The 13,737-nt window shown below is 37.0% G+C and overlaps 1 protein-coding gene across 1 annotated transcript; it reads right to left on the reverse strand.

The window, feature by feature from the left end:
- Positions 1 to 664: 664 nt before the first annotated feature.
- LOC127870704 (protein-glucosylgalactosylhydroxylysine glucosidase-like) lies at positions 665 to 11,501 on the reverse strand. The gene is made up of 13 exons (XM_052413127.1): positions 11,388 to 11,501; positions 9,716 to 9,759; positions 8,947 to 9,155; positions 7,914 to 8,124; positions 7,482 to 7,666; positions 6,879 to 7,090; positions 5,966 to 6,149; positions 4,958 to 5,167; positions 3,333 to 3,542; positions 2,715 to 2,815; positions 2,118 to 2,243; positions 1,344 to 1,501; positions 665 to 980 (listed from the first exon to the last, which is right to left on the reverse strand). The coding sequence occupies exons 1-13, from the start codon at positions 11,445 to 11,447 to the stop codon at positions 731 to 733; spliced, it is 2,160 nt and encodes a 719-aa protein (XP_052269087.1). The 5' UTR covers positions 11,448 to 11,501; the 3' UTR covers positions 665 to 730.
- Positions 11,502 to 13,737: the final 2,236 nt, after the last annotated feature.

The raw sequence follows: 13,737 nt of genomic DNA on the forward strand, positions 1-13,737 counted from the left end.
ACAACCTAAGGCAGTTGTTAAGGCATCGTTATCGTCTGAACAAAAGATGTGTTTGTCAGAAACACACTGCCCCCTTTTGCGCCGCATGCCAAATATCAAGTTGCTATCTTCAATAATGCAAAAGTTATTGCAAAATTTTAACGAAATCCCAAAAGTTTTGGGACACACACATACAATGAATGAATGACAGACAGACAGACAGACAGACAGACGGACAGACAGACAGGCCAAAAACAATATGCCCCCGATCTTTCGATCCGGTTCATAAAATCATCTATTGGATATGTGACTGAAAAAGTTACAAACACCTTTTTCGTTAAACGGTCGGCGATGTGTGCATACATTTTCTAGCAGAGTTGTCTTTAGGTTGTTATCGTCTGAATTAAAGAAACTTTCATATGAGTCTTTGAGATTTTGATTCATTTCACATGAAATATTGGCAACTCATGTGTGTACAGTGGAACCATGGACGTCTGACTGTTTGCCAGAACATGAACATGTCTGAAGAGATACTCCTGAAAATTACCACGTACTACGGCGAAACGGGCATGCATTATTCCTTATGATGTAAATACTTGAATATTCCTCGATATAAAACATAGAAATCGTAAAACGTATACACTAAAACAATTAATAAGCAAATATAGGAAAAGAAGTCTGAACATCTGTTGTACCATCATATATTCATACTACAACAGTATAAAACCTTTGTCTCAAGTGTACATGTAAATTATCCTACAATCACGAACGGGGTATCAACGCCGTGGTGAATTGCATTCGCTTGGTTTATTGGTAGAGTGCTCATAAACATCTTCTGAGAAGCGATTTCTATGGCAACACCCTCATTCAGACGGACCTGCTCCCTGCCGTCGGCTGTTCTCAGAAAGAGTTGTTGCCCTTTTGAGGCGACGTTTACGCGTGTGACTGACCGATCACACCAAATGTCGACCGAGTTACCGCGGTAGTCTATACCGACAAGTCTGAAAGCACAATCCCATGTAGTTTACTGAAAAGTGGCAAAGAAGACAAGACATACTTTCATCTGGTACATGATCATTACTAGCATCCCTTAAATGCTCTATAATTGATGCTATGGTATTATGTTGTCTGTTTATTCGTCCGTTGCCGTATAAGTATATTTGTCAATTTTGTTCAAAATCACTCAAAACGTATTGTGTATTTCGGATCAAAGTTTAGTAAATAATTCATCTTATACAGCTATTACCTAATGATTCGAATGGAAGACAACGACCTTGTTTAACCTTTAAATATTTCTTTAACCCGTTTGTTCACAATAAGTGTATTTGCCCATAGAGTGGTTGATACCAGACTTTGTTACGTACTGCATGGACTTGGATCCAGGGATGGGACGGCAGTGGACCGCCAACTCGTCCTCGTACACGCGTATGCCTCCGTAACCGTTGATGATTGACTGTAGGTACCCGCCCTGACCCGTGATGAAGTTCGTTACACCACCTCCGTCTGCGTCCTCTGTCCATATCTACAGAATGTCAGTAGACCAGTGTATTGTTACTTTAGGATTGAAGTCAACACCTACGTGCTTATTGCTAAGAGGTAAATAATAGTATTTGGTTACATTCACCATGCATTTTTCTGCCAACAGAAAGATAAATAACCAAAACCAAACAAAAGGGCTTTTAAAGATTTGCGAATTCATATCGTACTGGTCGTCGGCCCGTGTAACTACAGTGTACATGTACATTCAATATAATCTTAAAAACGCATACATCTTACACATATATGTTCATGCTAGATGTTCTGCAAAATTAGTTACTGTATATGATTTACTGTAGGTCTTTGGTTATATTATTTATTGTTAGTCTTTTTTTATTTAATGTCGATATTTATCAATATAACATACTTAATTTTTGTAGTTTGGATCTCGACATAGTAGGAACACCTCATATACTCCATGTGCATAAACAACGCTGACTAATTTTATGCAAGTCGTTGTTTCACAAAAATAGAAATGATATGGAATGTGATTTTGAAGAATTTTCAATTGGTTCAGTTGTTGTTGTTTTTAATCTTCACATTCCGGATTAAATAAATTGACTATAATTTTTACAACTGTTTTGTGTAACGAAATCACGAACATTGAAAGGTCCGTATTTGTTATCCAGCTGCTGAAAGAAGGATTTCTCCGCTTTCGCTGATTGGTTAACATCCAGCCAACCAATGGCAAACATTCCCCATGTCATAGCTGGCCCCGCTCCTGTTGTCTGAAAAACAGTAATTAAATTATAAATGAATTATAATATATTTATATGTCTTGGGAAATGACTGCAAAGGTTTTCATAATGCACACGACAGCATCAAGATTTTTTATTAAAAAACAGGCATTCCGAAAGATGAAGAAATATCATCTTATATGCACGATTAAATTGTGGTTCATTGAGAATTGATTTAACATCATTTTAATAAGATTAACATCTTGTATGTTTAAATACTAACAAATTTGCATCACTGAGAATACTAAACCATACACGTTTGATGCATGCATATTCATTACATACAGGCGTTTGTCCCTCGCTAAATACAACAGTCTTCAGTTAAATAAACAAACACGTCAAAAGCTACCTGTACCTTATTTTGATTATTGTTTTTATTGCATTTACGTTTTATGTAAGCCAAATCATATAAAAAGATACGTGATATTCCCGTTATACAATCTTACGACATAGAACAACTACCTTTTCGTAGATAGCCAGGTTATTGTACCTGACCTCGTCGGACATCTGCATCTGTAGTGGGTAGGAGAGCAAGATGGCGTCCCCTTGCTTGATGGTCACGTCTGCATTTAAAGTACACTTAATCTATGAGCATAACTAAAATAATTCCCCCCCCCCCCAACCCTTATTTACATCGTATGTGTTTATGGAAATATACCAACAATTTGCTACTTTGGGTAGTTGAGTCGTTCTTAATTCCCAAGTGTGCATCGAAATGTACCTACACATTACTTCCATGTGTATGCATTAAACAAAGATGTTTGGACTATGCATTTAAGTTTAAACGTTTCTATTAATTACAATACACGTCTGACTGCTTCTTGCTTTTGTATGAACTCAAATCGTATTTACATGTTAAAATATATTAGGTGATCCACTATTGATATTGTCTACTATTTCTGCGAAGCCGTTGCACTTAAAACACGGGTAAAAACATACATTGAGTATCACTTTGTTTTTAGATATTGAAGCCAGAGTACATTTTATAAAAAGTTAAGACGACAATGTTGCCAGATCATATATGGTAGTAAAGAGAAAACGTAGGAAAATAAACTAATAGAAGGAATGCGTAAACAGTACTTGTTGTGTATCCATCGTACTCTGGGTGATACTTCAAGACGGGATCATAGGGTAGGTACATCTTGGTCGCCACCTCCTCGTACTGGGGAGGGGCCTTACAATGGATCAGCTTGCACACGTACATGGGTAAGAGCAGTGCTTGTTTCGCGACGTAGTTTGTGTACACAGAGTTGTTTACCGGGTAGTGCCACTCGTCCGGAGGCATCACCTCTGTGTTAGTCAAATAACCCACGCATGATGCAAAGAATATACACGTGATATGAAAAACACACACACGCGAGGCAATGAACACAAGGATATTGCAATCAGCACACGCATGATGTAATAAAAACACTCATGCTGTGATAAAATCAAACATATACACACGATGCAATAAGCACACAAACCCATGATACACATAAGCATGATTTAATAAACACATGCATTATGCAATTAACTCACACACACACACACACACACACATATATATATATATTGAAAAAGTAAACAAATATATTTGTATTTAGATATGACAAATAAACATAAATTAAAACTGAATTGCGTTATGAACAGAAAAGCTGCTTAAAAGTCAAGTGATCCCTTCTCAAAACAATCAAAATAATCTTGGTAACTTTGTATAGACCTCAAATTGTTTCTAAAATGTCAAATATTTGAGCTTTTGAGAATATATTGAATGGCTGAAAAAAAGACAAGTTTCCTATACTTGTATTCCAGGTATCCGAGTTTGTAATCGTATTATAGTCATTCCATTTCTGGTGTTTATACACGGGAAACAAATAAACAATATGCAACATTTCCGTCCGGCCCGAAATTAAAGGACGTATTACCACGCAAATTTAGATTCAGGTCCGTTAGAACCGTAAAGAATGTAAGTATGTTTTTTTTACGAGACTGGTTCGTCAAGTACTTTTGGGATATAATAAATAATGTAAAAACAAATGTTCATCGAGATTTTATACCAGACAGGTACAAATATACTGTTGGAAGTGAAGAAGGTTGTTTTTACAAGACTGGTTATCATATTCAGTTGGGAATGAACAAGTGTTTTACAAGACTGTTCCATCATATACTGTTGGAAGGGAATGAGTGTTTTAACAGGAATGATCCTTCAATATTTGCAGTGAACGCCTGTTTTTACAAGATTGGTCAATCAAGTACCGTTGGGACGACACGAATGTTTGCAACACTGGTCTATCATATACTGATGGAAGTGAACGCGTGTTTTAACATTACTTGTCCTTCATATAACTGTTGGAGTAAACGAGTGTTTTACATTACTCGTCCTTCAATTAACTGTTGGAAGTGAACGAGTGTTTTACAAGACTGGTGTGTCAAATACTGTTGTAGTGAAAGAGTGGTTTTTACAAGACCAATCTTATATCAATTACCGGTGGAAGTGGTCGGGTATTTTAACATAACTGGTCCTTCATATATTGTTAGGAATGAACTAGTGTTTTTACAAGACAGATTAATCATATACTGTTGGGAGGGAAAGAGTTACAGGTCTGTAAAACAATCGATTCCAAACTGCCTGAATGACTTAACAAACTGTCAAACAAATATCGTCATTCCTTGTTTTGTTTAAGCATGGTGACATGAAAATAAATACTACTAATACACCGTACCGTGGATTTCGTACAGCCTACTGGTTGCATTTAAAGTTGCTCGAGACCTCCAGAAATCTGCAATCGCGAAGATGGCCTCTTGAAGGCGCGACTTTCTCAGCATGTCAACGTCGCCTGTCATCATGAGGTACTGATGAAACGCCAGTGATACGTCACCGGTCACGTGGATTTCCCAGTCCTGGGCCGGCTGCCATGGCGTCACATCCAGACCTTGTAAATGGTGTGTATACACAAATTCAAACATTATTACCATGGTGTAAGTGTAATATTTAAATTATGACTGGAAAAAATATTTAAAAAATTACATAATTGTGTCAAAAATTTATTGACAGGATATGGGGGTACAAACAAATTAGAAAAGCTGTCACCAATGGTCCACATATCTCTTTCTGCAGAAATTATTCATTGACTTTTTTTCTTTGGATGGTGCTTTTGTCACTTTCTATGGGAACATGTAAATATCTGCATCATGAATTGTTAACTGATGATGACGATGATTACTCCGCATGATTGTTTGTACCGCAACATTTTTAATGAGATATAAAACCCCTTTGTATGAGATCTGTAATCCTTCAAAACAGACATGTATCCCTCTCATATACACCTGTAATATGTCTAATAAGATATTTTATCCTGGCAATCGCATGTGCACCATTTTCAATGAGATATAGAACCAATGCTATGAGATTCAAAACCTTTTCGAATAAATAGGTATCCTTTTCAACGAGAGACGTACATATTTCAACGAGATTTGTATCATGTCAATGAAATATGAAACCCTTTCAATCAAATCTGTAATTCATATAATGAGATCTGTAAACCATACAAAGGAGATATATTACAATGTCAATATGACATGTTACAATGTCCATTGGATACGTTGCCATTTCACTATGATATGTGACCCTTTCAATCAGAGCTGTTACTATTTCAATGATATGTAACCTTTTTAATGAGATATGTAACCCTTTCAAATTAGATATGCTCCTGCAGTTACATTGTACCTACCTGTAAATGCGCTCTCCCAAGCGTATTGGGCCCCGCTGTAACCGTTGCGGCGTGCAAACTCGTATGACGCATTCAGTGTGCGCAGCCTCGTCTGCACGAGGATCGCCCCGAGGTCCGCGTGCATCTGCAGAACAGGAGGGTACATCCACGTGTCCTGGTCCCAGAACATGTGGCCGTTGTAGCCCTGGAAGGTTGGTGATATTTCTTTCCATGTGAACAAGACTGAGTGTTTATTCAATTAATATAATATTTCTTTGTTTTTGTTGTCAAATAAAACGCATTTACAGACTTTCTTTATGTTTTATAGTGTTATAGTTTTTATGTACTGAATATGATATTACTTTGGTTTCGTTATTAATAAAAATCTACCAATGAGGTAAGCGTGGCGTAGAGAATATGGTGTCCACCCGGCGACCGAGCGGTCGCGAGTTATATCCCCAGTGTTTAACGTTCTTTCGATCTCCCCCAAATACACAAAAAAGCTTGTTTTACCCAGGAAACAAAGTCGAGAGCATTTCAATAAGCATAAAGCTTCCACTACAGCCGAACTAAATTAAAAAGATTTGAAACCAAATAAACCACATTAAGTCAAATAAGATTTATCAACATACGATTAGGAACCTGTTGAGGCTTCTTAGATAATTTTGTAGAATCCACTAGATAGTTGTTAGTAGAGTAATGGTAAAAAAACTAAAATCGACCTCAGATAAGCAACGAGCTTTTGTGTATAATTTCCATAATTGTAAGTAGAGTAATGGTTGAAAGCATATTTATCTAAAATCGACCTCAGATAAGCAACGAGCTTTTGTGTTTAATTTCCATAAAGCTTTATTAAAACATATGTGTTAAACGTACACAACTTTTCTTCTTTTACATAAGAAATGCATGGGAACACCGTAAACCGTGTACATACATTATGTGCGAGATCAGCAGGGGACAGTCCGTTGAATTCCCACAGTGGGTCTGGGGTAAGGGGCATGGAACTGATAATGTAATAGAGGGCACTGTTCACCGTGGACGCTAACGTCACGTTGCCGTTGACGTCGATTCGGCCGGCGTCCCATACATGACGCCATGCACTGACGTGTGACGTCTGCAGAGTTCCATCAAGATGCATGTTGATTGCTGTTAAAGTTAATATATTTCAATGTTGTTTGATTTAGTTATGCATTGATAAAGATGCTTCATAATGTTATTGAGAAAATTAAAATATCAATAAACCTTTGCGTAAATTAAAACAGCGGAACATGATGTTAGAGATAAAGTCATCTATGTATTCAAACTCCTTTTGCAAATAATTTCTAGTATACTCGTCTTATGAAAACTCAAATATTTATAATTTTAATGAAACCATAGTTTCCCAATTTATAATCATTACCAATTACAAAGGTGTTGTGTTTAAAAAAAATATATGATATCTACGTTCGCTTCCTTACCCGATGCATTTCAATACAAGTTGCAAATATGGAGTTAATCACAGTAATTAAACAATGCTCAACATAATTAATATGTGTACCTGTTTTATACGCCGAATTAGCATCGGCAAGGTCAGGGCTGATGGACATCAGGAACACGTGCGTTTCTTTGTGCGCCTGTCCGCTCGCTATGGTAATGTTAGGTGGTATGATGGTAGAGTACACGTGTACTGGCGTTCGGCCTGACTCGGATGTTTCCGCTTCATTAATTTTGCCGTACATGTAACTGAAATGAAACATAAAACGTTTAGTTTGATAATAATCTTACTTTACATATTTATAGGTATATTTAAATAATATTACATTTTCACGATCACTTTTTAACTATTTTGATAGCGGACAAAAGGACACCATATAATTTTATTGAGACCAGACACTGTGTTTAGGGCAAAATCGTTGAGAAATTGTATATTCAATTAAACAAAATAACGTTACAATTCTTATATACATGTCAACCGAATTGATATATACACCTTGCATTTGGTATATCGCTGGTCATTTTCAGAAAGCTGATTTCTGTGCTTTCGTTGCCATGGTTTATTTGAAGCGGAACAACAAATTGCCCTTGGTAACCATCCGTTGCTATGGACACTTCAGTGACAAGTACGCGTCTCACTACACGATGGGCGTATATGGTTATGGTCAATTTCCAGTGATCAGTTCTGTATGTCTCCTCGTAAGTTCCTGTTCGTTATGTTATTAACATGTTTAAATTGTTTTTCAAATGTAAATGATCTGATATTAAAGGTCGACTGTAAAGTTCTTCATTAGCGCTCTTAAAGCAATCAAAAAAATTAATTGCGTATTCTTTAAGAAATGATCCATAATGATTTCGTGATGTTAACAAATATACCTTCTCACTCATAATGTTTTATTGTTATTTAGAGATTTATTTCATACCTCATTTAGTCTTCACTTGTTATATGTGCATCTATCAATTAATATAAAAACAAAAGTTCCGCGGTCGGAGACAGATCCCCCACCACCACCAACAACAACAGGGACTTGACACCCATTAATCAATCCTTTGATGATATATCGAACGGAAACCAATTTAACACTTAATGTTATAGTGATATTGACCTTTGTATATATATATATATAGTGTCCCCAATTTCAAGAGGGGTAATCTACTTTTCGAGACTAATGCACATGTGAAGTATTAAGGCAATCGGTCGATTCGTCGACGAATTATTACTCGGAAACGATGTTCACACTTATTGTGACAGCGACCTTGACCTTTGACCTAGTGACCCTACAGGAGTCATTTACCGACCAAGGCAAATGCACATATGAAAATCAAGCCCATTGGCCAATTCGTTGACGAATTATTGATCGGAAACGAACTGGTCTACAGACAGACCGACCGAAAGACAAACGGACGACAGAAAGACCGACCGACCGACATCCAGCAAAACAATAAGCCCCTCATCTTCAAGGGGGGCATCATTAAAAAAAATGCCATTTCTCAAAAAGATTTAAATAAGACTGTCCTGTTTCATGTACCTGTATCCATATGCAAGCAAAATGATGTATTCAAACGCGTCCCATCTATATTCAACGTTTTCAATGACGTCATGGCGGGTATTCTTGCGCGGGTGGACGTAGTTCCATTGCCGTTGTAAAGGCCGTTCATGTAGACGCTGTCGCTATGAACCACGGTCCCTAAGTGACCGTTGCTAATTGATGGCCATAACTTGGCGTCTGTTGGAGGCCTGGAGGAATATGCACATACATTTAATTCATATTTAACAATTCTAGGTAACAAAACGGGTTCAATCCATCGGATTTAATAAAAATTGAGTTTCAAGACGACATTTCAATTTCGTTTTAAATCTAATATATGTACATGTGCATCGATGTGGTTACAATCGTTTGATGTAGTAAGAATGTAAAGTATGAAGAAGAGGATTCAATTTGCAATAACGCAGAATGTGCTCCCATAATCGCTGTGTAAACAAAGGGTAAACCAAGTGAATTCAGTACATTTGTTGTGAACAAAATCAAAGATCGTGTATTTTCCATACCAATAGCTGTATTATTCTATTAGATATCCAAACAAAAGTTATAACAAAGTGATACAAAATGAGCATATGGTGTTCATTAAAGATATACTGATGCACAGTGTCCTGGACCACATATATGTATACCCATGCAAATTTACTGTTCACTGCTTTAAAACTGACACAAATGCACATGTAAGTATGTAACTATTTACATTTGACCTAAATAGTAAGGCGAACAAAGCACCGATGACCACGGTGTCTGTACTTACGTGTCTGTACACAGATCCCATGCCTCGGACTCGTAAATGTCCCCCTGCAAAGAGCAATTACCAAGAATACTTCCCCAAAATGATTCATTTTCTTTATTATGATACCGGAACCATTTTATTGCAAGTACGCTAAATGCGTAACACACGTACACTAGCGCACTTCCAAGATTCATATTTGTAAACTAGCTTTTTAAAATGTTCTCTTATATGCCCTGAAATCACTTCAAAGATTCGCGTTTACATAGTTGGTCTCCTGTTGAATTATTTCTCACAATAATTATTATTCCTACATTCACTACTTGAGGTTACTTTTCATATATGTATACTAACATGTACTTTCATCCAAATATGATCAAGCACTTGACTGCACACTAATTAATTAAACACGACACCAGCAGTGACTTCCGCTACATAATGATGTACATAGGACTACAGTCGTACATCGAACTAACTATTACGAACGTACGCAAAACAATAGCATCTCAAATTGTTGACTGCTCATGGATGAAAGTTAACAATCCAAGATCAAATTTAACAACATTAAACATACGCGTATTATAAGCGTTTAAACGTAAACAATAAGACAATTTATTTCGCTATAACGCTTTTTAATCAATTCATTCAACATAATATAAAAATGATTGGTCCGATACCTTTTCCTCAATTGCGATTTTAAACTGATGCTTATAAAGAAATTTGGGATAAATTTGTGAATGCATTGCTATAGGGCGTGGAATTCCAATTATGTACACTTTCATCTTCAAAACTTTTTTGAAACAATCGCGTTAATTTCAAATCGTTATGCATTTTTAAATTGTATGTCCAAATATATAGCCTTAATAATGTTGATATTTTTAATGAAAGAAATGTACATTCGAAACGGTTTAAGTTTTATTTTAGTCTTTAAGAATTCAGGAAAACATACCGTGATTAATATAATAAACTGGACCGTTATATTAATCCAGTTCAACATAGCATTACCGTAATAGAGATCAGCGATATAGTACTTGCAGATTAGCTGCAGATTTGTCCAATCATTTCTGAAATTGATTGTTGCCTGGTGGAAAATCCATGATAATGACTCTTTATGCAAGGTGTTTGGATAATATACACATACATGTGTATTTATTTATAAACGGAAAAGATAATGTTTAAAGAACATTACGCACTGGAGTAAGAACGCTAGTTGACATTATGTCGAATTTCTTACTCTGTCTACCGATATATGTACTCCATACAATAATGTGATTAATTTGATTACTTTCTGAATATTATCATTGACTTGAGAAATATAGTCTATGGAAGATGAACAATTAATCACATGTACGGTACTTTATATGTGCATAATTTTTTTTAAATGAAATTTACCTTTCATTTGACGCTTGATGGAACTCAACCGTTCGTTGTTTGATTGTGGCTTAACTGAGAAATCCTCGAATGCGAACAATTTAATGTATGTAGATCCTTGCTAGAAATTTATCATTGTTTTTGTATCCTTTTTATATCGGTTTTGAAATGTACCTTATGTGAGCTTTCGACCTATTAGCATATCATCAGTGCACGGGATTTCAACCCGGTAAGAATTAGAGAAATGACAAAAACTACAGTGTAGCATGTATATTTCCGCAGAATAAAGATGAATATGATATATGATGGACAGTCAAACGTTTACCTCAGACAATGTCCATATATTTGATAACAGCACAGCAAATATGACAAACTTGCCATCCATAGCGTGAAGACTCCAAGAGCTGATAAAAATTTCAACATTCCATATGATAAATACGTCCTAAAGCCTAAAGATAAGACGCATAGTCATTTTGGAAAGCGTGTTCCACATGTATTTGTAGATTCGTATGCGATAAGTGACGTAACTATTATTTACTGGTATAAGAATATACTGGTAAAAGCAAAAATGTGATCGTATTGTTTTTACCAGTAAATTAAAAACATAAATAACATAAATAATACATGTGTTTTACGCATGTGTTATAAATGATACATATACATTCAACAAAAGTTATAACCGACCACTTTTTGAAATTATTTATTTAAAAAACGGTTTTATGAAAAATAACCAAACTTCAAAACTCTTGGTTCAGCCATATTGTGTATCAAAAAATACTAAACTCACATGTTTGCGATAGTTCATATGTGTTCAGGTTTCTAGAGTCTTAAACAGGAGCAAATCGACTATAAGTGAGCTTTGGGCAAAATTTCAACGAACCGGAAGTGTTGCTAACATTCATCGCCGTCCTCGCCGGAGAGTTACAACTCATCGCCAGGACATTGTACTAACACATTTACGTAACAGATTTTTACCTGCTACAGAAACTGCAAAGCAAAATAACGCAATGAACAATCGTCATGTTACTCCACAGAATGTAAGGAATCGCCTCAGAGCCGCTGGAATACGCTCTCGACGCCCTCGTAAGGTCCCCGTACTCACCCCTAGACATCGAAGAGCTCGTCTAGTTTGGGCAAGGCGATATCTGAGGTATTCAAGAGCCGATTGGGCAAATGTCCTTTTTTTGATGAGGTAAGAGTAAAGCTACGTGGAGCTGATGACCTAATACGGATATATCGTCGCCGGGAGAAAGAAACCACGATACTTGTTTGTTGGAGGTGGATCGTTTCGGTGGTGGTTCCATAATGTTGTAGGCTGGAATTTCTTTGCATACAAAAACCCCAATAGTGCAGGTGGATGGTAATCTAAATGCCCTAAAATACCAAAACGATATAATTCAACCTAACGTTCTACCCAACATTCGAGCGAACAGAGGGATGGTTTTAGCACAGGATAATGCTACGTGCAATACTGCAAAGACAGCACGGGAATGCTTGCACAGAATAACGTCCGTATTCTTCCATGGCCAGCGAAAAGTTCGGATATGAACCCCATTGAACACGTATGGGAATTACTAAAGAGAAGGGTCCTGGAGCTGCCACAACAAAACACCATACAGGACGTATCACGTGACGTAATGCAGGTTTGGGCCCATATAAACCAACGTGAGTAACGAATAACATTGTCTCAATGAGAACAAGGTGTCAAGCCGTAATTGCTGCCAATGGAGGGCACACTCGATATTGACAATCCGTGGTGGTAATTTTGTTACTTTTAGTTTTGAGGGTGTCCATATTTACTCACTATGTTTACCTTCTTAAATTATTTTGATCCTATTAAAATTTGGTACAAATGGTGATAATAAAATGTTTAAGTATTTGGTATAATTTGTTTTTGCTAAGCACATTACGCAGAGTTTAAATATCCCAAACTATCAAGTGGTCGGTTATAACTTTTGTTGAGTGTAATACGGTAACCGCTTTTTGTGTGTGTGCATTCGACTTGTATGATGTCTACATAATGTGAGGAGTGTTTCCTCACAAAACTTCATTATAAAATTCCGAATATTCACTACTTATAAAACTCGCATTCACGCGGGTCGGCTTGGTGATAATAGCGTGTATCAACCATTGCAATAACCGGAAAGGTACTACATCAAACCGTAGGCTCCATAGCTCCACCATGGATGCTAGACCTGAAAAACGCTATGACTTGCCACTCAGGGTTCTTGTTATCAACTGCCAGTCCATCAAGAGTCCGGGAAAGAAGGCACAACTTGAGAACATGATTGCCTCCACACAAGCTGATGTAGTAATCGGGTCCGAATCCTGGCTAGACAGCAGCGTCAGCTCATCTGAGGTCTTTCCACCCCAATTCAAGTCATATCGCCGCGATCGACAAAATGATGCCCATGGTGGTGGCGTATTCCTCCTTGTGTCCGACAAATACGCAAGTGATGAGCCAGCAGAAGTAAATCCAACAGGCGACTGCGAGGTGGTTTGGTGCAAGATCAAGGTCAAGGGAGCCCAAGACTTATATGTTGGAGCATTTTACAAGCCTCCATCCAATACAGCTCCTGAATACCTTGATTTATTGGACACCTGCCTCTCCAGGATACCAAGAGGAGCTCACTTATGGCTGGGCGGCGACTTCAATCTCGCAGACATAAACTGGG

This window comes from Dreissena polymorpha, chromosome 3 (assembly GCF_020536995.1).
Source record: "Dreissena polymorpha isolate Duluth1 chromosome 3, UMN_Dpol_1.0, whole genome shotgun sequence".
NCBI lineage: Eukaryota > Metazoa > Mollusca > Bivalvia > Myida > Dreissenidae > Dreissena > Dreissena polymorpha.

Coding starts and splice junctions, on each gene's coding strand:
- LOC127870704 (XM_052413127.1), bottom strand. CDS start 11,447: ATGGATGGCAAGTTTGTCATATTTGCTGTGCTGTTATCAAATATATGG. Junction 9,760..11,387: donor ATATATGGACATTGTCTGAG/GTAAACGTTTGA, acceptor TGCTCTTTGCAG/GGGGACATTTACGAGTCCGA. Junction 7,091..7,481: donor TAATTCGGCGTATAAAACAG/GTACACATATTA, acceptor TAACTTTAACAG/CAATCAACATGCATCTTGAT.